This window comes from Scardinius erythrophthalmus (genome assembly GCF_964197995.2).
Source record: "Scardinius erythrophthalmus genome assembly, chromosome: 17".
In the NCBI taxonomy this organism is placed as follows: domain Eukaryota; kingdom Metazoa; phylum Chordata; class Actinopteri; order Cypriniformes; family Leuciscidae; genus Scardinius; species Scardinius erythrophthalmus.
The window spans coordinates 29,118,769-29,144,692 of record NC_138237.1 but is presented as its reverse complement, the minus strand read 5'-3'; the positions used below and the strand labels follow the sequence as shown (position 1 = coordinate 29,144,692).

Sequence of the window (25,924 nt, the reverse complement as noted above, 5' to 3'; positions counted from 1 at the left end):
GTCCACATGCGTATTACGTGTTAAGTCTATAGGAATGTGCATTTGAATATATGTGCGCAGGCGTGTAGTCTTTCTTTACAAATTGACCTCAACAAATTACTTGTCTGGCCTTAAAATACAGAATTATTTATCGCTTCCGCGTAGCCACGTGAACCGGAACTATTTTAACAATGTTTTATCTATACAGAGGTAAAGGGAAGGAGAAGGGGGCCTTCACAGGGAAGAGACTAGTTGACACTTCAGGACTGCGTTGTCGTCATGTCCAGGCACAGGTCTTTCATCAGATCTGGATACGGACTGGATCCTGTAGACTGCGGTAAACCTCGGGATAAACAGAGAGACTAATATTAGCGTAGATGCCATTCTTCTTATGATGTAGCGAGTACATCAGGATTTATGGGAAGTGTTCCCGGTTCCAGCTGACCTAATCTCGCTCAAGTACTGGGGAGCTAAACCATTTAACGCTTTGTAAGTAATCAGCAATATTTAAAAATGTATACAAAGTTTAATAGGGAGCCAATGCAGTGTTGACAGAACTGGGCTAATATGGTCATACTTCCTGGTTCTGGTAAGAACTCGAGCTGCTGCGTTTTGGACCAGCTGTAGTTTGTTTATTAAGCGGGCAGGGCAACCACCCAGTAGAGCATTACAATAATCTAGCCTTGATGTCATTAAAGCATTAACTAATTGTTCCGAATTTGTCATTGAGAGCATATGACATAATTTAGATATATATTTTAAGATAGAAAAATGCGGTTTTACCGATACTAGAAAATACTAGTGACTTTCAAATGAAAGATTGCTATCAAAGAGCACACCCAGGTTCCTAACCGACGACGAAGACTTGACAGAGCAGCCATCAAGTGTTGGGACAGTATTCTAGGTTATTACGTGAGGACGTTTTTTGTCCAATAATTAGAATCTCTGTTCTTTCAGAATTAAGTAGTAGGAAATTACTAGTCATCCTTATATCAGCTATGCATTCCATTAATTTTGGCCTTTATGTATAAATTAAATATTGGTGCCATAGAATGGAAAACTGTATTTACCTTGGCATAGTTAAATAATAAGAGCTCTGTACATGGAACTGACATACCGTGAGCCTCAAACACCATTGTTTCCTCCTTCATATGTAAATCTTGTGTTTGCAAAAGACCACTGAAAAACGGGTGAATCCCAACATAACAGCAACTGTGACATTGCAGTCAGGATCATTAATATTTACACCCCCAGAATTTGCATATACCAGCCCATGTTCTTGGCCAGGCAGTGTTAACATGGACCTGCACAACCGAATCATCACAAGTTGTGCACGTATTGTAAAGAAGCAAGCAAGGACAATAGGGAAAATAGCAGATCATAGATATAAATGTTATGTTCCAGGCTGTGCAGGGGATGTGAGCACTTTTCACACCCTTCCCACAGAACAGAACAGTCAGCAGGCATGGTTGATGTTTATCTACAACAGGATACCGCAACATTTAAATTCAAAGTTGTTAGTTTGCTCTGCCCATTTCACCACTGACAGTTTTTCTAACCTGGGACAATATCAAGCAGGCTTCGCTCAGCGTTTGATACTGAAGAAGGGGGCAATTCCAACAATATCGCCATTACAACCCCTACCGCAAGCAGTAAGTAACGTTAGTGATTTTATCCACTTCTTGACTGTTTAAGCCATTTCTGTTTAAATCGAAAGTTTCTTGGTTAGCTAGCAACATTAACGTTAATTTTCCCATTGTTGTCGAGATCGAACATAAGATGGTAATAACGTTAACCTTAGCTAACTAGCAAGCTCCAAGTAACGAGCATAGATAACTAAATAGTATGACGATCTATTTACACAGAGGTTAATATTATTTCTGGCCTGTGTTGTCATATAAATCAACAAAATACAACTCTAGATACATCTATGTCAATCCCTTTTGTCTGGTAGTATTATAATTTAGCCTATATTTCATCAACAACACATAACTCAGGAGCTAACTAGGTTAGTTGCTCCTAGCTAACGTGACCTTCTTCACCACTTAAATTGAAACGATTGTCATTTGACAGTGCATCTAGTCAATTTGTCAAAATATTTTTTTGTTTAAGAACTGAAGTATGATTATTTTGCAAGTTTGTATTTCATAGTACATCACAGCTTCTGCGTAAACCCGTGTCGCCCCGCCCACAACCAATTTCATTAGTTTATAATACAGCAATCTTATTGGCGTAGATGCTTGAGGCATGAGCATGCACATTCCTTAATGTACGAGTTTGTGAATGATCTACTACGCTTTTTGGCCGTACTACAGAAATATTAAAGGAGTCATCGGATGCAAAATTCACTTTTATATGGTGTTTGCATATACATGTGTCTTTGCAGTGTGTGGGCACAACAGCCATATACTGAAAAAGATCCATTCACTCCTTTATTTATTGTCCTCAAAAAGTCTAAACACTCTAAATAATCAAGCCGTTTGGATTTTCTGAGCAATATGATGTCATTTTGCTCATGCTACGCCCACGACCGCTGACGGACTGTCCCGTATTAGCATATTTCCTCCCTCAGCCATTTGTATACTTTCTGCCAAGGCAGCACTTTTCTTGTCTTGTGTCGACACACGCCCCATGGAAGAGAGGGGTGGGTTGAGCAGTTGCTCATTATCATTTAAAGAGACATGCACCAAAACGGGTCGCTGTGAACAGAGCTGTTTTTGAGAAGGTAAAAAGGGTGTTGTTTTACAGCACAATTGAGGAATTTTAACCAAAGTATATGTTACAAACTTTACATGAAGACCCTAAAGAATCATACCACCTTGTGGAAAATGGGCATCCGATGGCCCCTTTAAGTGATCCATAGCGATTTCAGTAACGATCAAAAAAAAAATAAAAAAAAATGCTTTATTTGAACATTCAGTTTACAATGTGAAATAACAGAATCAGAACACAACAATAATTATCAGGATTAAAAAAGATCAGGCCGTGCCGACTATTCTGGGCACAACAACGACGCCGCAAACTGTAAGTAATGTATTTCATCTTAAAACTACTTTTAGCCAATGACGTTAGCCAATCATAACAGTGGGCTTGATTGTGGGCTAAACAGTTAACACTTAACTATTAAAGGGGAAACACCCCCAAAACAAACTGTTTGAATCAGAGGATGAGAAACAGGGTGGGAAAAGGTCACTAATTATTTTTTTTTGTCCAAAAAAAAAAACTATAGTAATACTATAATTACACCTAAGGGAACATAATAAAACAAAAACCATGTCACTACCCCTTTAAAGCAAAACCACGGTGACAAATAAGACAATAATAGGCAACCAAATAGCCTACAAGCCCTGGCAATTGGGTTTTGTGCGTACAATGGGAATAAAACCCTTATAGTGCTGGAAAGTGAACAACAACAACAACATCAAATATATATATATATATATATATATATATATATATATATATATATATATATATATATATATATATATATATATATATATTTTTTTTTTTTTTTTTTTTTACTAAAACATATGTTATTAAGTCAATCTATGGCAAATATTATTTTTTATTTGCTCAAGAGCGTATTTAAGCAATAAATGTTCATATCACTTCTCTGCTGGGTATTTTTATTCATTTTTGAAGTACTGCAGGTTGTATTGCACAGATTTACAGCAGTGATTTTTTTTAATAGTTATGCAGCTATGAGTGTTAATATTTGAAACTATTTTTATCCCGTACATACGCAGATTATAACATGAACACAATGCAGGGGTGGATAAATAAATACATTTTAAAGGGGGGGTGAAACACTCAGTTTCAGTCAATCTCATGTTAATCTTGAGTACCTGTAGAGTATTATTGCATCCTTCGTATCTCCAAAAAGTCTTTAGTTTTATTATATTTATAAAAGAAAGATAGGCTGTACCGAGTCTTTCCGGAAAAAAACGAGCGGCTGGAGGCGTGCCGTGTGGGCGGTGCTAACGCGCTGATAGCTAACAACACAGAGACATTTGAAGCAGTTTGTTTATGAGTTTTACTAACCACCTGAGGTTCCAACGCACGACCGTGAACCTTTATCGTTGGGACTGCTAAATCCGGCGTCGAACTGGGCCTTGTTTATAAAACAGTCATCGTCGAAATGCAGGGAACAAACAAAGTCCTGTGACTGCAGCGAGCACAGCGCTGAGGTACTGCTTTCGCTCTCTCGCTCTGGTGGTCTACGGGTGCGCGCGCGCCCTTCCGGGAGAAGAGCCCTTAGGACCCATATAAGGAAATTCCGCCCTATCTTACGTAAGACAGAGCCATACTCGAAAAAACAGTCACAGATAGTCATGTTATCCGGCTGACACTTATTTAGGCCTAATAGAAAATAGGAACCTTTAAAAACTATAACAAAGGCCTATAGGCTACAGAACCCATATATAGACCCTCATATTTTATTAACCGGTAAACAAGGAAACATGAGTTTGCCATTAAACATTTTATTTGCACTTTGTACCAAATAATGCAAGCATTGGACAACAAATCTCGTTTAAAAAAACGGTTGTGCTTTGAAATTGAAATTTGAAATCAACTGCTTGCGTTTGGGTTTGTCTGTATTAAATTAAGTCTTAATTTAATACAGTGAATTATCATCATTTGTGTAAAATCCTGAGTTTGTGCTGATCCACCAATCCTGATTGACATGTAGAAGCCAAGTGAATGATGCACTAATGTAAAATAGCTCTATTAGCCTGAAGTACACTGAGGTGCCGTCACCAAGCGTTCTTTTTTTAAAGGGGTGGTTTACTGCCTTTTTTCTTTGCTTGATTGTGTTTATGGGCTGCAATATAACATGTCTTTGTGTTTCGTTTGTTAGAAAACGCCTTATTTTTCATAAATTTCACCTTTATTGTAAGCCGCTTCCTCCTCTGTCATTCGAACGACCGGTTGACTTCCTGATTCTATGAAACCACTCCCTCAGAAAGAGGCAATGAGCTAAGATTGGTTAGTTCGGCCGGTGTGTTGTAATTGGCTAAACTGCGTCCGGAATCTTCACGCCCATTACCTTTACGGGCGACAGTAGCATGTGCTCCGGACCCGGTCAAATGTAATGGTGTCAATATTGCCTCATCAGTTTGAGCCAGAATCAGACCCAGAGAACGGTGATGAAGAGAGTCAAGCAGAACCTCCGCAAACACGGCTCTTACTAAACGTTTCTGAATGGTAATTTTTTTTAATTATTATTATTTTCTTAAAGAATTCCCATACGCTGTTACTTGAAAATGCTACTGCTGTTTGTTAGCTTTTGAGATACGCTTTCCCCCTGATTAAACATTTAATATAACTGAATACATGACTGAGTAATACCGTTTTTTAAAGATATTGTTTTATTGATAGAATGAACAACCGTTTAACTATTCACAAAACTTACCGGTTACTCAGTTTGTCGTTTTCTTTAGGTGTACATGTGATAACAGCAGCTGAAGTTCGCTGTTGCGATAATTTTTTGAAGTTTGTACACGTTTCTTATACACACAAAATAACATCGAACTAACTAGCTACTATAACCAAACAGCTTTGGCATTGGTTTGCGTTCTTGATCAAATAAAAAAATTACGTCATAAAGTATACATAGAAAATACGTTTACAAAATTTGTACATATACAAATTCGGGTCCAAAATGTTTATACGCATCTGTCATATACTAAAGCCAGCACCGGCATTTTTTTACATCCTTGATAAAACTAAAACATTACGTCTTAAATTATACAGGCAAATACATTTAAAATGATTAAATCTTACTTGCAGGTTGTGGCCTCTGGTTTTAAAGCTGTAACTGCTTCATGTTGGAGTAATAGTTTCTTGTTGAATCCGACATTGAACTCGTGTAGATTCTGGAAGCTGTCTTCCGTAAAATGCGCAGCACAGAGAGCTAAACTACGATTGTAATTGTCAGGAACATAACCAAACTTAAATTTTAACCATTGTTGACGAACTACAGCGTCTGTAGGAAGCCTGAACACAGAAGACCTGACAGCTACAGCTCTCCACTATAACTCCTCCTCTTCGACAGCAGAACATGTTCCGGAGGGAGGGTTGATGTAAATGTATGGGTTAGTTACGTATAAAACCCGGGAAGTATCTCGTTGTAGTCCCATTCGAGTCGTTTTTGTAGGCATTAAACTTCCTGATTTTTAAAAGACAATATCTCTGCTTACGTTGAACTTTCAGCGCAGCAACTTTGCAGATACTGTTCATGCACCAACAGCAACATTACACAGTATTTAAAATGAAAAAAGTGAAATAGCAATCAACCACCCCTTTAAACAATAACTTCATCTATTCTGTGTCTTAAGTACAATAAAGCCAGTAGATCCTAACTAAAATTACCATGTTAAACCCTAACAGATAATAAGACACAATTAGAGTTAGCACTTAATATTTTTTTAATAAGGCCAAATCATTCACAAAATCGTATACAAAGGAATGTGCATGCGCAGGCTTGAAGCGTAAATTCCAATAAGATTGCTGTATTATAAACCAATTAAATGGGGGTGGTGTGTCCTCCAGACTGCACTCTGGGGTACTACTACAAATCTGTGAAACAGCCAATCAGAGCAGAGCTCAACATTATTATTCATCATGACCATTCGAAATAAGGTAATACCAGCCCATTTCCTTCTAGGGACAAATCCTAAGGTTGTAAATGGACATGTAAAACCGTGTCTGGAGAATTTTTGCCTTTACTTAAGCCACAAAACTTCTATGTAGATATCAGAGAACAATTTAAAATATTGTATCAGTGAATTCTATGGCACCTTTTATCGTACTAAATCTACTAAAGAGCAGTGAGTGATTTTCTCTTTGTCTTTTGTTGTTTGACTAACATTAACTAACAGATGACAGCAGGAATATTAAGCTGCTGTCACTTTAAGGCCGGTTGCACGGATCCAATACTAATACATATGCGACTTATGTCTTAAATGTTTATGTTCATTTAAGACATAACCAACGGATATCGAATATAACCAAGCTGGAGATTTTGACTTGTTTTTCTTTATAGAGCTGGTAAGTCCCGCCCCTTCCGCAAAACCCCGCTGGACCTCAAAGTTGAAAAACCGTCAATGCAAGTGAATGGGAGAAAATAATTATTTTCTGGTCCCGTTTGAATTGTGCCATGAATTTGAACATATGTTGTCTGTGAATTTTTTATATAACTTTTCGTGTAAAGAATGATACAATTTAGCTGGTAGAAGTTTGATACAGTTAGACTTTGTGTGAGAGCACTTTGTGGACTACAACTCTCGACGCGTTTGAAACGTCAACACCACTAGCACACGGACTAGCTCACGGATCCCGCTAAACATGTCTGTGTCTTTGGTGCACTTCACCGCCTTCTTTCAGGGAGAGGACAAAATCGTTGAGGTTGGCGAAAACCACGGGTAAGTCAACTTTATGGGGTGACGTCACATAGGCGACATGTAGTCTTTCTCGTTATGTCTTGTCCACAACTGCTAGCCGAAGAATCATACCATATACTGTCAAACTCGTAACATGAAAAGTTATATAAAAAATTCACAGACAACATATGTTCACATTCATGGCACAATTCAAACGGGACCAGAAAATAATTATTTTCTCCCATTCACTTGCATTGACGGTTTTTCAACTTTGAGGTCCAGCGGGGTTTTGCGGAAGGGGCAGGACTTACCAGCTCTATAACCATTTAGCTTCAAGGGGTGATGTCTGTGCGAGCAGGGTGTGTGGAGGTATTAAAATACATACGTCGACAGGCAGGTAGGACATTGTATCGTTGCATTCGGACCGAGTGGAATGATTGGACAAACATTTTATGGTCCTACGCCTTCCACAGACGATATATATATATATATATATATATATATATATATATATATGTGTGTGTGTGTGTGTGTGTGTGTGTATATATACATGGGTAAATACATTTAGACCACTTAACTTGTGGAGAAGAAACTTTCAACCAGGATAACAAAAAAAGTTTCTAGAGCAAATCACCTACCCTGCCTTTAACACTGAGAATTAAAATAATTTTAATGTGACGGTTGGGTGCAGATGATTTATTTTTAACCGCAGTTAGATGACGTTAGAGCTAATCCAAGCATCTCTATGAAGTGGGTTGAAAATCAGACCTGAAAACAAACACTGGATGACAAAAAAAAAAAAAAAAAAAAAAAAAAACACTCCCAATAAATGTAGCAGCTACAGTGATTCTAGTAGAGCATTTATTGTGTTATGGTATAAGCCTATTGTTCATCACTTACATTATCTTCTATTGCATTTCATGTTGATTTGATAGGAAACATAACTGCATTATTGCCATTGTTCCATTTTAAATGTTGCATTTTCATCGGCCAGTCGTGGAAGTCTATTCGGATCGGTGCAGGAGCTTTCTACTGTGCAAAAGCACGGAGAGATTCGCGCTCGCGCATTACATGGACCTGTCATTAAAATAACGCCATCCCCCTCGGTCTGATTTGTGAACCGCTCACAATTCGATACAGGCTTCGCAAAGAAGCTGATATTAAAGGATGGGGCAGTGTCGACAATATTTTACCCTACACCAACCCTGCAACTTGCGAGTAATTTATTTAAAAACTCTTTGAACTGTCACTTTCAGATTTGTCCCTTACCGCTTCATGTTTCCTGTTGTACGGAGACTTCCGGTTATCACAGGAAGTGTAGGTTGAAAGGATTATGGGAAACGTAGTTGATAACCAATAAACTAGACTCCTTAATCCTCTTCAAAGAAATTTTGTGAGAATAAAATATAAAATGAAAAAAGACATTTCCTAAAAATAAATACTATTTAATAAATAGTAAATAATATTTTCATTTAAAGCCAAAAGAAAGAGATCTTATCTGAAAAATATTTTGGTTTTAAATTAAGTAGATGCAGAATGAAATGGTAACTGTGCCAAGTTCGGTGAGTGGTAATATATTTTTTAAAGACCCCTAGTGGGCCTCTGCACACCAGTTTGAAAAATCTTGAGACAGAGTGGTATATGACATAAATTTGTAGGCTGGAACACGGAAGCGAGTTATCATTTTAGCATTTCCAGTTCCATCATCCAGAAGTCAAAGGGTTTTTTGAATGGATTTTTGATTAAATGGCTGAAATATGGTCTGTGGAGAACACAAGCTCAAGATACTTTCATGTTTTATTCTAAGACATAAAATACATCAGTATCACCCCACTTGTGATTTTTTTAAGCTGTTTTGTGTCTTGAAATGGTGTAGTGTGAGCGACATTATTAGGTTAATAACTAATGATCTTTGCAATGGAAGTGAATCAGTCAAAACTAACATTAGCTGGACAATAACTTTATTCTAGAGCTGCTGTAAAGCCAAAACAATCTCTGATACTTTAATTTGTAAGTAAAGCTGCTTTGAAACAATATTGTTAAAACCACTATATAAATGAAGGTGGTTGCTAACAAGTGGCTAAGTGTGACTAGGCTACCAGAAAAGGTAAAGTCAGTCAGCTTTTACAGCCTTTTATGCTTATAATTGTGCTCTTACAAACTATTCTTACTCAAACGTTTTATACAAATGTTTTTTAGGTAAAAACTGAAAGTTGTTGGAAGCTTAGTGGTGGTGGTTGAAACAGTGGGACCGTGGTGTAGTTCGTTTATAGCCTAGCTTTTCGCTTCAGGTGACTGCATCTAGGCCTCAAAGTTCACAAGTTATGTCTAGAAGACTATGTCAAGTTAAATTATCTTGATGGACAAAACGTGCAAGTATGATATCATAAACTTCTGTTGGTCACAAAGCTTTTTTTTGTTGTTGTTGTTTGTTTTTTGGCGATAATTTAAAAGCCTATGGAAATATCCTATTTGGATTTTGTTGAGGAAACCAGTGTGATGCTAACTGCCAATTGGCCTACAAAGTGATGTTATACCTGTACCGCTCTATAGACTTTGATTATTTTATATACAGCTAATTATGTTTAAAGTCATAATCCTACCTATTCTGCATTTTAGAAAGAAAAGGGGAAAAAAAACACTGAATCATTTTAATTGAGGGCAAAATTGTCCCTAAAGTAAGCAAAATCAGATCAAATTTAAATTAAAATTCATTCTGGGGCCCTAAATGTCTGATTTTTCTTACTTTAGGGGCAATTTTGTCTCCAGACCTCCACACAGCAATGAATGCACATGAGGCATCATCTTTAGCAAAAAGACCACAAGTAGCTCCGAACATCCGGTGCAACTCGACGTCAATAGGTGAGGTAACACGGGTTGTGTGATGATGATGATGATTCTGAAGTCCTATTATCGCAGTGGCGCGTTGAGCGCCGCTGCTGGTTCTGGCTACACACACACACACACACACACACACACAGCGGCTGTGATTGACACAGCGAAGGGGTGGGGACGCAGGGTGGGGTCAGCAGCAGGGAGAGGCGGAGGAGAGACTCACAGCTCGAGCCCAACCCTGAAACACGGCAACAAACACACACTGAAAGACGACCGGGGCGACGGAAAGAGGGTTTATTTCTCGACGCCGGGGATATGATTTATGTGATCCGCCGAGGCAAAGAGAGCACCTTTCTCCTCTAATACTGAGGTGGAAAAACTGACATCGACTGTAATTCAAATATCACCCCGCCCGATCCGATCGACCCCCCCTCCACTCCACCCCTCCGCCGCCGCTTAGATACCGAGATGCACACGGAGACTCGGAACAAAAAAGTAAGTCCGTTTATCGTTCGCTATAGACTCATTTGCAACGTAGCCGATAGCTTTAGACGGCAGTCGCTGTCCTATTTCCATTCTGCGGGAGTTCCTCATCTATGAGCAGTTACCCGGTTTCGGTTTGCTCGCCGTTAACCGTAACGAGCCTTTAATAGCTGAGCTGCTGGGTGATTACTTCACTCCTGTGCATGCGCCTGAGCCAGCCCGTTATCCGAAAGCCTCCTAACGATAATGCTGGTGCATTTGAAATACTTGTGCAACTTGTGAGAAAGTCAGGGTGTCACATCCGTCAGGGTCGTCTTATCTGCTGTGCTGTTTTAAAGCTGTGAACGCAGGAAGGAAGCGCGCCGAGTGCCGCTTGCTGGAGAGACACCATCTTAGCTGATTTCTTAAAGGGACAGCAGCCTTGAATTTGCATGAGATGAAGAAATTGTTGTTGCTGCTGGCTAATTCTATGTTTTATCGTCTTTTGTCATCCACTCTCAGTTATTAAAGGGCAAAATATGAATGTGTTGCCGGCAATGCATTGCCTAATAAGAGACCAAGAGCTTGTACTCAACTAAGGACTTTCCGTAGGCTACTGAAAACTGTCATGAACATCCCATGACAAGGAAGGGGTCACATTTGTTGTGTGCATTTAACTGTCTGTTTTATTTTTTTATTGTTGCACGAAAGTATGTTCTGGGACTTTTAAAGGGTAATATTGATATCTAGAGCTGCTATAATGTCTGTCACTATCACAAAATAACAGCCTAACAGGATGTTTAGCACCCCCAGCAAAGAGGTTATTTTGTTATTTTGGAAAATGGTTTATCAAATAAACATTTATATGTGATGGCCTGGACAACAGTCATTATTCAGATATAGCCTATGAACTATTTCACATCAGAATGCAGATATTGGTCAAACACAATCAAGTATTTTAGAGAGCTGTGAAATTATTTATATTAGACTTATTATTGCAAGATATTTGGGCACTTTTAAATGATATATATCTCATGGCTGGCTTATAATTAGCCTGGCCAATATATTCATCCACCACAAAGATGCATTGTTAAGATAATTAATGGTAATAGTGGTTTCACAAATTAATGGTCAGTTATATAGCAATGCATTGGACAACAGTCATTATTCCAAACGATTTGACAGCAAAATGCAGTGACTGGCCAATCAGAATCAAGTAGAGAGTCTCATTTATTAAAAGAAAAAACAAAAACCATCTAGCTTATTGGATGTGATCATCTCAATATGCCTAAATGTATTGCCGATATATTGATCCATCTCTACAAAGACACATTGTTAAGGTATTGCACATTTGAATCTACTCTAGAGCAACCCGCAAGTTTAAAAGACATTAATGTAATTGTTCACCACTTTTTGCCTTTAATATCTTCTGTTGATGTGTTCTGCACTTGAGCTCATTTCTTTGGAGCACCGTCTCCTGCAGGAGCAGTTACTGAAGGAGTCAGGGAGGTGAGTGGAATGAGGCGTTATCATTGGAGGAACAGAGAGTGCTCTGGGCGTGCCAGACAGCTGGTAATCATTAACATCTGTGGACAAACTTTGGTCAAAGTGGTTTAACACTCATCTAACCCTCTGTAGGTCTCAGCCTTTGGGTTTTGTCTGGGTGACATCGTTTCAGGAGGGTGTTCTAGGTTGAGGCATCCATTGGCAGCCTAATCAAGCCAGCTAGCCAGGGGGTGATGTAAAGTGTATCTGTTTTTAGGAGTTGAGACAGTTAGGGACTGTCTCAGTCCAAGAGCACAGTTATTTTTAGGAGAAGGGTGCAGTCGGCCCTGGGTGTGACTGAGGTTGTGTTTTTGCAGGGCGGCTATGGTGCACGCCTAGCAGTTCCTCTCACTCCGTCTTAAATCGCCTCTCGCATTTTTGACTGCAATTCAGTCACACCCTTAACCTGGCCTAAAGCTTAGCTCTAAAACTGCAACACCAATTAGTCAGTGTTCAGTTTTGTATAAACTTGATTTGGTATTTCAGGTAAGTCAACAATATGGTGTAGTGCCTCAACATCACATGCTTTGTTGATCATTGCCTCCTCTTAAAAAGCCCATTGTCTGCTCTATTGTCAAGAATGTTACCCATGTGAAGTTGAAGCTTCTGACACCTTCAGTTTAGGCCTTATTCTGAATACAGTACAGTGTGTGTGAATACAGATACAGGTGGGATAAGTCCAGCATGTCTTTTATGATCCACTAATACAAGGTCATAAAAAAACTCTCACACTCAGTCAGGTGTAAAATCCCTTTATATTCTTACACCCTGCAGACTAGGGTCAACATTACACCTGCAGATCTGAAGTTCTTCCTGTTGTTCACTGGTTTGCTGTTGTGGATACATGGACGAGTAGTTAAAGGGATAGTTCACCCAAAAATGAAAATGCTGTCCTCATTTACTCACCCTCATGTTGTTCCAAACCTGTATGACTTTCTTTCTTCTGCTGAACACAAAAGAAGATATTTTGAAGAAAGTCGGTAACCAAACGACTGATGGACCCCATTGACTTCCATAGTAGGAAAAAAAAATACTATGGAAGTCAATGGGGACCAGCAACTGTTTAATTACCAACCTTCTTTAAAATATCTTCTTTTGTGTTAAGCAGAAGAAAGGAAATCATACAGGTTTGGAACAACATGAGGGTGAGCATAAATGATGACAGCATTTTCATTTTTGGGTGAACTATTCCTTTAATCATTGGTATAATATAAATAGACTTTTTGCAGTTTTAATTAGTCATAAGTGAAAAACTTTTTATTGTAAAGCTTGTATTTCATTAAATATTCAACATTTCAAGAAAGGTTGAACATAAACATTAAAGTCCCGCTAGTCATTAATTATATCCCTTAAAACTCATATTTGATCACCAAAATGACATTTCAATGTTTTTTTCCTGTGAAAAAAAAATTCTTCGTGCCTTAAAATAGCTTGAATGTAACTCTACACCTTTGCTTCATTTATTATATGTGAATCCACAAATATGCAAATTAGCCCCGCCTCCACTTACTCACCCAGCTCAGAGATCCACTCGCTCAACTTTTACTCAAGTTACTGTAGTAAACTGCTCAAAGGTATCGCTCTCTTCAACGTCGGACACATAACGGTAATATAATTAGTCCTAGCCTTTTGCTTGACTACGTTATCAAATGGCTAATAATGTGTTGCTAATGTTACACAAACCATGTTCCCGTTCGCTGTCTCAGTCTCAGTCTGCCTTCTAAAAATCAGCATCCTTAGAAACACTTTGAACATCATAGAATGTCAGTGGAGAAAGGCATATAGTTCATCATAACATCATAATATATTATACATCATATACATAATTTACCTGCTTTATTGTTAAATGTACATGATTTTTCATATCAGCAGAAAGATATACCGGTATGGCTTCTTTTGAGATTCCTGTGCTTCACAGAAAAGTAATGATGATATGCAAAACCCGCCGGCACGTTGACGTGATTGGTTACAAGGTAGTTTGTGACGCAAGAAACACCAGCGATTTCAAACCGTGTTTTTGAGACTGTTTTTGGTTCACTGCAATTTGAAGGATAAAATACTCAGCAATGGTGTTGACTTATGAATTTGCACATGGTTTGTCTGAAAGCATATTGAATACAACAGACACACAAACGACAATAAAAACTTGATTTTCACCACAGGGGGTCTTTAAGTTGAATGAATATAGTACCATTTAAGCCCAAAGTACGCACAGTTGAATGCACAGCCTTTCAAAGTATACTTTTTTGTATGCTATTTGATTGGAGGTCAACACATGCACACTAGAAGTTTCATCCTTGTCCAGTGTCTTTTTCTCCAAAAGTTCATAGTTATAAAAAATGTCTTTGTACTCGTTTAAACTAGAGCTGCCAGTGTCTTTTAACCCTCTCACACAACACAAGTGCTCTTCAACTTCTACTACCGGTTGCCGTCTCCAGTAATCCGTATTCTTTGTTTCTTTTCCGACTGTGTAACAGTGGTCTGGGCCAGTTTTACCACCTAATTAGTGCATAAAAAATTCAAGGTTCATGTGCTGATGACTAAATGTGTTTCTCGCACACTGTACATATACCATAGGGTGCGTGTAAAAACCAAAGTATGCTTTGGGCTTTAATTAATAAGCTTCGAACAGATACATTCACATTTATGTAGAGGTCGACCGATTGAGCGGTTTTGCCGATTAATTGTCACGATAAATCTGTTTTTGGCAAAAATCTATAGCGATAGTTTTTCCATGTTGCATCCGTTACTGGAGCGGCTGAGAAGTGTCCGCTGTCGTCATACAGTACGAGAGCGACCTCTAAAGGCAAATCAGTGATGCCTTATGGAGTTTGTTTTGACACGCGAGTCTTCGCTGCACAGAGTGGTACACTCAGATGTAGATTTAAAACAGTCAATGAAACGGCATATACAGTACACTACAGTACATGTTGTCATACCATTATGAAGCAATGCATTTGTTGACTAGATGTAGCGTTAGTAGAGAAAGAACAGCAGTATGTTTGTCATCGAGACGAAGAGGACACTAACATTAGTAGTTACTTCAAGCGGTTAAAGTGAACCGGAAGTTGCAAACGACTTTTCTCCAGTGTTGTGACGTATTTCCCAGTGAAAAGAAATATTGAACAGGGTTTTACTCTTGCGCTCCTCATCTCCATCTCTGCTCATAACAGACTAACGGTTTGAGGGGAGTGGTTAAGCGTTTCCCAACCCAAGCCGTCAAACCTACATCATCAGAGAAGGAACGCCATTCCAGTCAGACCGGAAGTAACTTTTCAGACTTTGATTAAAGATTACGACGGCAAACAATTTTTTTCTGTGTATTAACTTGCACGGATTAGTTTTTCACCACAAGACTAGTAATATGCGCTAACAAAGTAAATAGGGTCAATCTTGATTTCATTTGGACTTTAAACCGGTGTGACAAAAACACATGGAAGTCTAACCCAAATGTTTAATGTCACGATTGTTACCATCTATTTGCATTAGTGTATGTCCAGCTAGACTGGGTAAACCCAGCCTGATCTGCCAGCAATTTGATTTCGCCCTGCAGCTCAGGCTGGAATTGAAACCTGTGTGCATTTATTTCTCCTGCTTTGGTTACAAATTTGCGGGAACCAGTCACAAACTGGCTTATCCACCTGGCGCGCTATTGGCGGGTTTAACCCAATGACGATAGAGAAGCACACACTCTGATTTATCTGTCTCTCGCACGACCGTCAATCCACTTCCGTTTAACCTCTCGACGATGCTCAATGGCTTATTTAGTTTAGCAAACAAATCGTGGGTGTAAATACCATAGATATCATATAAATGCTAGATGTCTCGTCCGCGCTGCTGGCCAATGGAGCTCGACATCCGCACACGGCGGCCATCTTACGACAGGGTGCTCGCTCACTCATAACATGGTGCATGTACTTTTAAATAACCATAACTTGCTCAATTTTCTACCGATTTTCAAACGGTTTGGTTTGTTATAAACGTCAGAGATGTAGCTATTATACTGTATACATATGAATAATTATGTTCAAAATGTTTAAGCATTCAGAATTATAGCCACGTTAATAACGTTTGTAAGAAACCAAACCGTTTGTAAATCCGTCCAGATTTCAGCGAGATAAGAGGATTTGTGTGCGTGCTGCTCACTCACCTTAATTCACAGAGCCCTGTCCTAAGATGGCTGCCGGTGATGCCGGAAGTGACTCCGCCTTAAGACATCTAGCCTTTATATGATATCTATGGTAAATACCACTCACTTTCAAGGGTTTTTTTTTTTTTTTTTTTTTGCACAACCTCCAAAAATCGCTCGATGCCATTGCTGCTTCTGCAAACAGCTGAACAATGCTACAAACCAACACATTTGTTGACACGTTTCCTGCCTGGAGTTTTCGCGTCACTGATTGGTTGAAGGATTATCCAATTGCGTACAGAGTCATTTGAACTATGCCCGTTGATCACACCTCTTGTGCAGTAGAAAATACAGAGCTAACTCCCCAGACTAATGTTCAGTCTTAAAAGATTGAGCATGGTCTGTTGATAGCCAGACTAGTCCATCTGGTGACTTTTATGCATTTGTTAGCCAGCGAAGTTGTATATTTAAAGCTATTAATGTGTGAAAGTAAATTGACAGAAACATAAACAAATCAGAAATATGTACGATTTCAGTTCTTTAAAATTGTAACACATTGTTTTTAATGTACACACACCGACGGCGGCTAGCTATGACTCAGTAGGTGGTTCAAAATCCTGCCGGCATGTCATATAGTTTTCCATTAAATTACATTATATTTGTCCCAAATCGTTGTTAATATGTGCATAATGACTGTAATATTGTGCATTTAAGCTAAACGTTTGTCTTTCTGTGGCTTTAATAAATTGTAATATAGGCTTTCATATATATATATATATATATTAGAGGTGGGCATAGATTAATTTTTTTAATCTAGATTAATCTAGATTAATTTTGAAATTAATCTAGATTAATCTAGATTAAAATGGTTCATTTGAGTTCTGCCGAAAGCATTCAGAATATGTGTGCTACCCAAATAATGACTATAAAAGTAAGTCTTCAAGCCAGGTGGCGCATTAGACCAGGGGCTCATCTCTTGTTTCCAAAATGCATTACAAACTGCTTGAGAAAGCTGTTCTACTCATAGACTGTAAAAGGTTACTACTGTACTGTTACCGTCCGTAGGTAACATTAGGTAGGCCTATGTTATTATCAACTACTATAGGCTATCAATTAGGGATGGGCGATATGGCCTAAAATCCATATTGTGATATACATTGCAGCCTCTTGCGATAACGATATTATAATAAAACTATTTCAGAACAGGTTACACAGACCCTGCTAAACAACTGCTAAATGTATTTTTTTTTTTTGAAAGGGTGTATGTAGTTTTGAGAACATATATTGTGCAAAACTGTAAGTATACAACATAATTTTGCAGATAAATAAGATTTAAGTACACTAGCTGCAGAGACTTAAGTAGGTCTTGTTTATTATGGCTTGGAGCTTATGAAACACCAAATTTAATATTAGAATATTGTCTAACTGATGTCTTTTCAGTTAAAAAGAAACACAACAACGATTCTTAAAATCGGGCGCTTTTAATAAAAAGAGATTATGTGCTACACCACTCACTAAGATATATTGGGAATAATACGCGCGCGCTGGTATTCAGTGATATGTTTCGTTTTGAATTTGAGGTGGTAGAACGGATTAGTCGTGTGTTAACTTACCGAACTGTTACACCACACAGTCTACGTCGGACGGCTTAAATCCGAACCAAGTCCAAATAATGGATGTTGTTGCACCGATCTTTTACACCAGCTTTCACTTTCAGCCGTGTTTACTTAAGATGACGACGAATTTGATGCGTTGCGGCCGGGTGTTCCTCGCGGCCGCGGGTAGATTGCGTCATCAGCTTGTGTAGTTAGAGCCAGCTCCCAACCCAATTTGGAGAATAGATTAACGGCGATATTTTTTTTATCGCGCGATAAGAGTCTCGCGTTAACGCAGCGCGTTAACGCCGATAACGGCCCACCACTAATATATATATATATATATATATATATATATATATATATAGGGAAAGAATCATTTTAATAATATTTTTTCTTCATTTTAAAAGTACATTAAATGTTCATGGTTCAGTACAATTTTTTTTTTTGTAATAAAGTTCAGCAGTATTTTAATTTGAGTGTTATGTTTATTTTCATTTAGTATTCAAATAAAAAATTATCTGTTGATTAATTGGTTATCGGCCAGTGCGGTCCAACCTAGTTATCGAATCACAAAATTATTTAGCTTGCTGACAGGTTTTATGAGGGTTTTTTTTTTAATGTTCTTAAGAAAAGGAACCCTTATATTCTCAAGGAAATCACAAATGAATCAGCCCTCTATGTCATCTGTAGAAATGAAAGTTTGTTAAATGCAATATCCAGTCGTAGCTTGAGCTCCAAAAATTTATTTTAGGACCATTGACTTCAATATTATCTGCCCCTTCATTTAGTTTGGTTTCTCAGCATCTTGGTTTCTAATAATCTATGTTTTACACTAATATCCACCGTTTCAGCTCGCTGATTGTGCACACGGCACATTATTCTACTGAAAGGCTTCAGTATTGAGTTAATGAACAAAGTGGACATATTTGAGCTTGTGTTTTTGGTCCTCCACATAACATTGTAATGAAGCAGAGTTCACAACCCATTTTGCATCTATAGTGTGACACTTTCAAGTGATGAAAAATTCTGTATATGTATGTGAAAATTTAATTTGTTGACATCAGCAAAAGAGTAAAGTCCTTTCAGAGTTGAGAAATGTACAACTTTTTTCAAATAACAAAATATGACCAGAAACGTGAATTAATAAATTAGGCCTATATAAGGATGAACTGGTACAGATACTAGTATTACAGATAGTTGTATTAGTACATTTGTTAAAGGGGTCATATAATGGTACATGCACTTTTACAAGTTGATTGTACTGAAATGTGTGTTGGCAGTGCCTGTACACAACCATCATAAAATGATAAAAATCCATCCAGTGTTTTTTTTTTAATCTCCTTATATGTTTGACCCTCTCTTTTTTTTTTTTTTTTTTTTTTATTGCAACAAAAAAATATACAAAGATTTGTACAAAAATATAAATCTCACCACCATTAGAAAGTAACATTAATTAGAATATGTAAAAAAAAAAATACAAAATTAGAACACACTAGGGGTAAAATTACAATAAATTAAAGTAACAAAAAGCTTCATATGTCTTTCTTGCTTTTTTGTTCTTAATTAGATCTAATCTATTACCATATTGTTTAATCTCTTTTATAAAGTGTTCAAAGCTTGGCTTAGCTTTAGACCATTTTTTCACATGAATGTGATATTTTCCAAGTAAAATAAAAAGTTGTATTAGAAAGCACATCGTACTTTTGGAATCAACATTGTCCTGCACAAAAAAAAAATACAACATCATACAGATCGATTTGTAGACATGTTTCAAATAATCTAGATATGAAATTTGAAACATCCAACCAAAACATTTTTGAATATATACAAGAGGTGAGTCAAAGATTCTTTGGCATTACCACAAAATTCACACAGGTTTTCAATATTCAAATGGAAGCGTTCAAAAAGTAACTCTTTGACAGGGTAAATTCTGTGTACAATTTTATAGGATACCTCTCTAATTTTATTATTAATAAAAAACTTATTTGTTATAGACCATACTCTTTTCCAATTAATATTTTCATACTTAGTAGACCAAAATCCTATTGAACAGGGCAAATAATTTGTTTTTAAAGTATTTCTAATATATTTGTTACTGCATTTATCTATTAATATATTAATATCCCCAATAAATATCGCATCACTACAAAAAATGTTTTGACGATCAACATTTATAGGATAGAATCCAGGATTTCGTAATAGTGATACAGCACTATTAGGGATTGCATCAGAAATAATAGCATACTCGTTTGGCCTCACAGGAATCAAAAATTTATTAAGAAACTCAGAGTATGTTAAAAGTAGACCTTGTTCATTAAGTAGCTGATTAACTGTAAGAATTCCATTGTCGTACCATGTCTTATTGAATATTGACTTTTTTTTGTACAAGATATCTTTGTTATTCCATATTAAGTAACGGTGCGGAGAAAAGTTGTGTTTATAGATCAATTGCCAAGCCAGCAGTGCCTGCTTATGAAAGTTTGCCAGTTTAACAGGGATTTTTTCAACTGAGAAATTACATTTAATAAAAAAATGAATGCCACCCAAAGAGTTAAATATGTAATTTGGGAAAACATTCCATACACTATCTTTATTTTTAATAAATTCGATTATCCATTTTATCTTAAACACATTATTGAGATCTGTAAAATTTAAAACTTCAAGGCCACCAAATTCTCTATTATTATTTAGAATATCTTTCCATAAATAGTGTGCTTTCTTCCTCCAAATGAAATCATAAAGATTCTTGTCCAACACCTTGAGCACATTATTTGGAACATCTGTTGACATAGATATATAAACAGACCTTGACATCCCTTCTGCTTTTGACAGTAGAATACGACCATTTAGGGACAGATCTCTCATAAGCCACATATTAAATGTGTTTTTAATTTTTTCAATAATAGGCTCAAAATTTAATCGGTTTCTCTGATTCAAGTCTTTACACACCACTATCCCAAGGTATGTAATATTATCTTTGATTGGAATCCCACAAATTTCTTTCAACATACATTCTTTAAGGGAAAATAAAGTGGACTTATTCTTATTCATCTTTAATCCAGAGATTTCAGAAAAAGTTTCAATGCCTTTAATGACTTCATCCAATTCGTCGCTGTTTTTGATAAAAATTGTGGTATCATCTGTTTGACCCTCTCTGAAATCAAGCCGTTCGACCGTGTGACGTCACACGGTCGGACGCCCCTCCCACGATTGTGATTGACAGCTGCAGCGTTTCAACACAGACCCGCCCTCGCTCATGAGCGAGCTGTCAATCATAGTCCGCGCGTCATTGTTGATACCCTCACTGGAGCGCTGTCTATAAGCAGAATGGCGTCTGCGATTGTTCTTCGGTGTAATAAGGAACACAGCAGTCATTTGGATGTTCCTAAATCCGAGCCGTTGAAGATGCAGTGGCTGAGTTTTGTTTTTGAAGGGATATGCCCAAAGGATTGACGCGGGGATTCCCTCACGGGGATTCCCCACGATCGTCTGGCTTTCCTGTTTGCGAATCATTTCACACCAGACAGCTTTACAAACGAGAAAAAACGGATCGGAACCAACGTGTTCCTGCTGAACCTCCAGAAGTGAGTGTGATGTTTTATTAACCTTTATATTAATATTTATATTAATCTTTGCAAATTTGCAAACCTTGCTGCACGCTTCATGATGAATGCATCTAAGGTTTACACTCCGGGTACATTACGGCATGTTTTCTATGTACGACGTTCTCAATATAATTCATAATCCCACGTTTATAATGAACAACGCGTGGTTATTGTGTTAGAAACGGTGTACGCACAGAACAGAGGGGCGGGGTGAGCAAAGCTCATTATCATTTAAAGACACATGCACTGAAACGGCGTGCTGAAAACAGAGCTGTTTTTGAGCAGGTGAAATTAGTGTTTTCTTACAATACTAATGAGAATTTTTAATTAAAGTATATTACAAACTTTTAATTTAGACCCTAAAGAATCATATTAGCTTGTACAAAAATGGCATTATATGACCCCTTTAACTAAACAAATTAAGTCATCTAATATAATACTTATTCTTTTGGTCTCTCAACCCAATATTTGTAAAAATTACAAATGCAATGAAAATACAAGTTTCTGTATTGCAAAGTACCAAAAATTAAAGTACTGGTACTCGTTTTGGAAAAAAAGTAATCCCTAAAAGTAAATAAGATACATTTTAATTTAATTTCTTTTTTAAATAAAAACAAGATCAAGTTCAGCTAAAGCCTTGCCATTGTGCTGGACTTCTTTTTTAGAGGTTGTGTAGGCTATATTGCTGGTGGCGGAAGAAACAAACGTTTTTCGGTTGAGGATTCGGTTGTCCGAGAGAGCAGAGGAAGTGAGACACCAGCATACTGACTGGAAGGAAAAATAAGACTTGTAAGAAAGAGGTTAAAGGGAACTTGCAGCATTATGCAGTTTAGCTCCCAGACCTAAAAGAAGTAAACCAAGTTCGAGGTGAGGTTTTGGATGAGTGGGGTCTCTGGGGTGTGTTTGTGTGTATGGTACGGGAATGTAAGGATATTGTCTATGTCTCCCCAGATTAGAGCCGATGTGACAGAATGACCCCCTACCATTGCAGCACAATCATTAACCAGGGAAAGAATCCCATCCCCATAGCAACCCCTGCAGTTCTGCCAAACTGTCTGCAGTGAAAAAGAGGGAGCGGGGGTGGGGTGCTCAGGGTGGGGAGGGTGTGTCTCAATATATGTATGTGTGTGTGTGTGTGTGTGTGTGTGTGTGTGTGTGTGTGTGTGTGTGTGACTATTGATGCAAGCCATTGCTCAGAATGTGAAAATTAGGTGATTTTGGAAAACTAGCTGCGAACCTTTGTTTGTGTAACCCCCTCTAAACAAATGCAAATGCTGGACATTTGCATTAGCCTTTTACTGTAGCATAATTATAAGGAGCGAGGTGAAAATGTGTCTTTCCCAACCACATTCTTCCAGGGAAGTGAAGGCTATCCGCTCAGATATGTGCTTTGGGAATTGCAGCTTGCCCCTATACCTTTAAAGTTGACATCACCAGCTCTTTTTTTGCTTTGTTTTTCTATCTCGGTGCAGCTCTGCAGCAGAGATGAGCTGCCTTACAGAAAGATAGAAACTTCTTCCTTCCTGTCTTTGGTGCTCGTCTGCATCACAGACATTTAATGGCTTGAGAGGATGTGAAACATTGAGGTATACACACTGACACATTGGCTCATCATGTGAAGAAACTTTATTTCTGCTGGTATGCAGGACAGACCTTTCTTTTTTGAGGAAATGAACTGAAGGTAGAGGAATGAGCAGGTTTGGACTATTGTGCGTGTGTGTGTTTTAGGGTGGGGAGGGCTATGAGAAGTAGCTGCAGAGTTTGCGTCAGAAGGGTGTGGTGAGATAAGGGCAAGTTCACTGCTATGGTGACTCTGCCAACCATGAAGAGAAAGTCCTACTTGTGCGCTTGTTTGAATTTACTTGCAGCTAATGTATACACCCAGCCATCACTGGTATTCTTAAAGAAACAGTAGACCCCAAAATGACAATTATGTCATTATTTACTCTTCATCATGTTGTTCCGAATCCAAACCCTTATGATGTTAGTTTTTCAGAAGAACACAAAGAAGAATTCTGAAAAACGTTCAGTTTAACCGCTCTGTCAAGCTCCAAATAGGACCAAAAAGATCTTATGGTCCTGTTTACACCTGGTATTAAGATGAGTTTTGGCTGATCGGATCCCAAGTGGATGATGCTAAATACAGGTGTAAATGGGGTGTAATATTTGTCCACTTTCAGGGGTATTCAAAAACGCTTTAGACTGGATTGCTTTCATAGTGTAAACGCTAACACTGTTAAAAAAAAAAAAATCCTGTTTAATTTACGGTAAAAATGCTTATAATTATTTATTATTACCAAAATCTGCCTTTTTACCTTTAAATATACATATATTTATATATATACTGTATACAGTAGCTGTTCATAAAACATGGTCAATACTTGTATATTGGCGCCTCACAGGGTCATACATACAAAGATTAAACACCATAAAGGTTACAGGTTACAGTTAACCAATTAACATGTTTTTATTTTTCTGTAAAAATGAAAAAAAAAAATTCGAATTTTTTCGAATTCACAGCCACAAAAGACTGCCTACTGACCTAATACGTAAACATTATGGGAAGCGTGCTAGCCTGACGGGATTTAAACTATGTTGGCTGGAGACACTAGTTTGGTTTGAAGACGGAAAACGAACCAAGCGCAATGTTCTCTCACCATTCCTGATTTCTAACACGCACTCACAGCACTCTGCAAGATTTTGCAGCTCAGAGCTAGGGTTGGGAATCGGAAATCTATTCCAATTCTGGAATCGGATACTTAAGGTCAGGAATCGGATACTTGCTATAAAATAAAAATTTCGATTCTGTTTTGTCGATTCCTGTGTGCGCATTTTAATGTGGTTTTAAACCATTCAAGCACAAGACACAATTTTCTGGGCTGGGAACATCCTGAGCATGCGCACAGAAAGCCGCCTCTTGTATAGTGCACAAATACTAAACTGATTCCTCTTTTGCGTCTCCTTGCACTTAAATGGACAAATACACACAAAATTATGTCAAAATATCCTCGTAAACAGTCGGTTAGGTCTTAAGTGATTTTTAACAGTTGAGAAAGAAATTGCTTGTGTAATAGTATATTGGATCCATGCATTCGGTCTTAAAGTGACAGCAGCCAAATATTCCTGCTGCCATCTGTGTCATTACAGATAATCAAAGAACAAAAGAAAATCGCTCACTGATCTTGACTGAATAACTTTCGTAACTAAGTATTAATCTATATTTTATTTTATATAAAAAACTATGCAGTGTTATTTTACATTTGATTTCAATTTCTGAACTTTGTTCAGTTGTATTTATTTTGTGCTATATTGATTATTTGTTATTGTATTAGCAACTGACTGTTCACTTGTCTTTAATAATGTTTGAAATTTATATTAGTTAGTCTAGTTTATTAGTAAGTTGTTCTTTAGGCTGCTGATTTTTTTTTGATAGTAGGCCTTAGGGCTGTCACTTTACGTTCGAAAATCGATTGCACAATTGATTGCACAACCAACCAACACAAGTTTCGAAAACGAAAATAGGGAATCGATTTTAACGGTCTTTTCTCGGAACGAGTCCAGCTCGTCACGATACGCAGCGAACGCGCATCACACAGCAACTCTGACGCCTCATTCGCGCCGCAGGAATTTTTTACGCACATAACGCGTCTTTGCATTGACTTAATTAACATTGAAATCACTCGCGCCTGACGCGCTATTCGCGTCCGGTGTGAACACACCATGACAAACACACATTATACTTCTGCATAATGTTTCTATTTTTACTAAAAAAATGTGAATTCTGCCGGTATTCAGACAGTCTCATGCATACAGATACAGATTCAGGCTACGGTGCACAATCGCCTACGTAGGCAACATTTGTTTGACTTTTCTAACCGTAAACACAGGTATGTAACATGCCGCATGCTGAAGACTGCAGTAATGTTTTTCATTGATGTTATGGCAGTCCACTCTGCTTATTGCTTTTCGAGAATGTTGCACTCCTGTTTGTCATTGTGCACGAAACTTCACGCCAATAAATCAACAGGAATATTGCTGATTTGTGCGCGTCTCAAGCGCCCTCTTTACGTTCGTCCTAATGCCTGTTAGTTGTCCGTGGATTTGCCCATATTTGGCGTTTAAAATGGAAACGTCTTTAGACATGGAAAATCGATTTTACAATCGATTCAATGAACACATATGTCTCAAAAATCTAACAGGATTTTTTCACAAAAGTGACAGCCCTAGTAGGCCTATTCAGCTGCAACAGAACATTTTGCAAAAAGACACTGAATAAATATGTTGGATATCTATGTTTGCCGTTTTTTTGTTTTTGTTTTTTTTACCATATTGGAATCAACTGTGAATTGATAAGCATAATCGGAATTGGAATTGAAATCACTAAAA

The 25,924-nt window shown here is 37.7% G+C and overlaps 1 protein-coding gene across 2 annotated transcripts in view; it reads left to right on the top strand.

The window, feature by feature from the left end:
* klf8 (Kruppel like factor 8) overlaps positions 1–25,924 on the top strand; it is a gene marked incomplete at its 5' end in the record, with an annotated part of 71,609 nt that overhangs the window by 1,798 nt on the left and 43,887 nt on the right. Inside the window, one exon of one of the 2 annotated variants that reach the window (XM_081390418.1) lies at positions 10,357–10,694. The exons of the other annotated variant lie outside the window; for it this stretch is intronic. Coding sequence (XP_081246544.1) covers positions 10,668–10,694 — 27 coding nt within the window. Of the gene's footprint in view, positions 1–10,356; positions 10,695–25,924 lie in introns of those variants that run through there. 2 annotated transcript variants of the gene reach the window in all.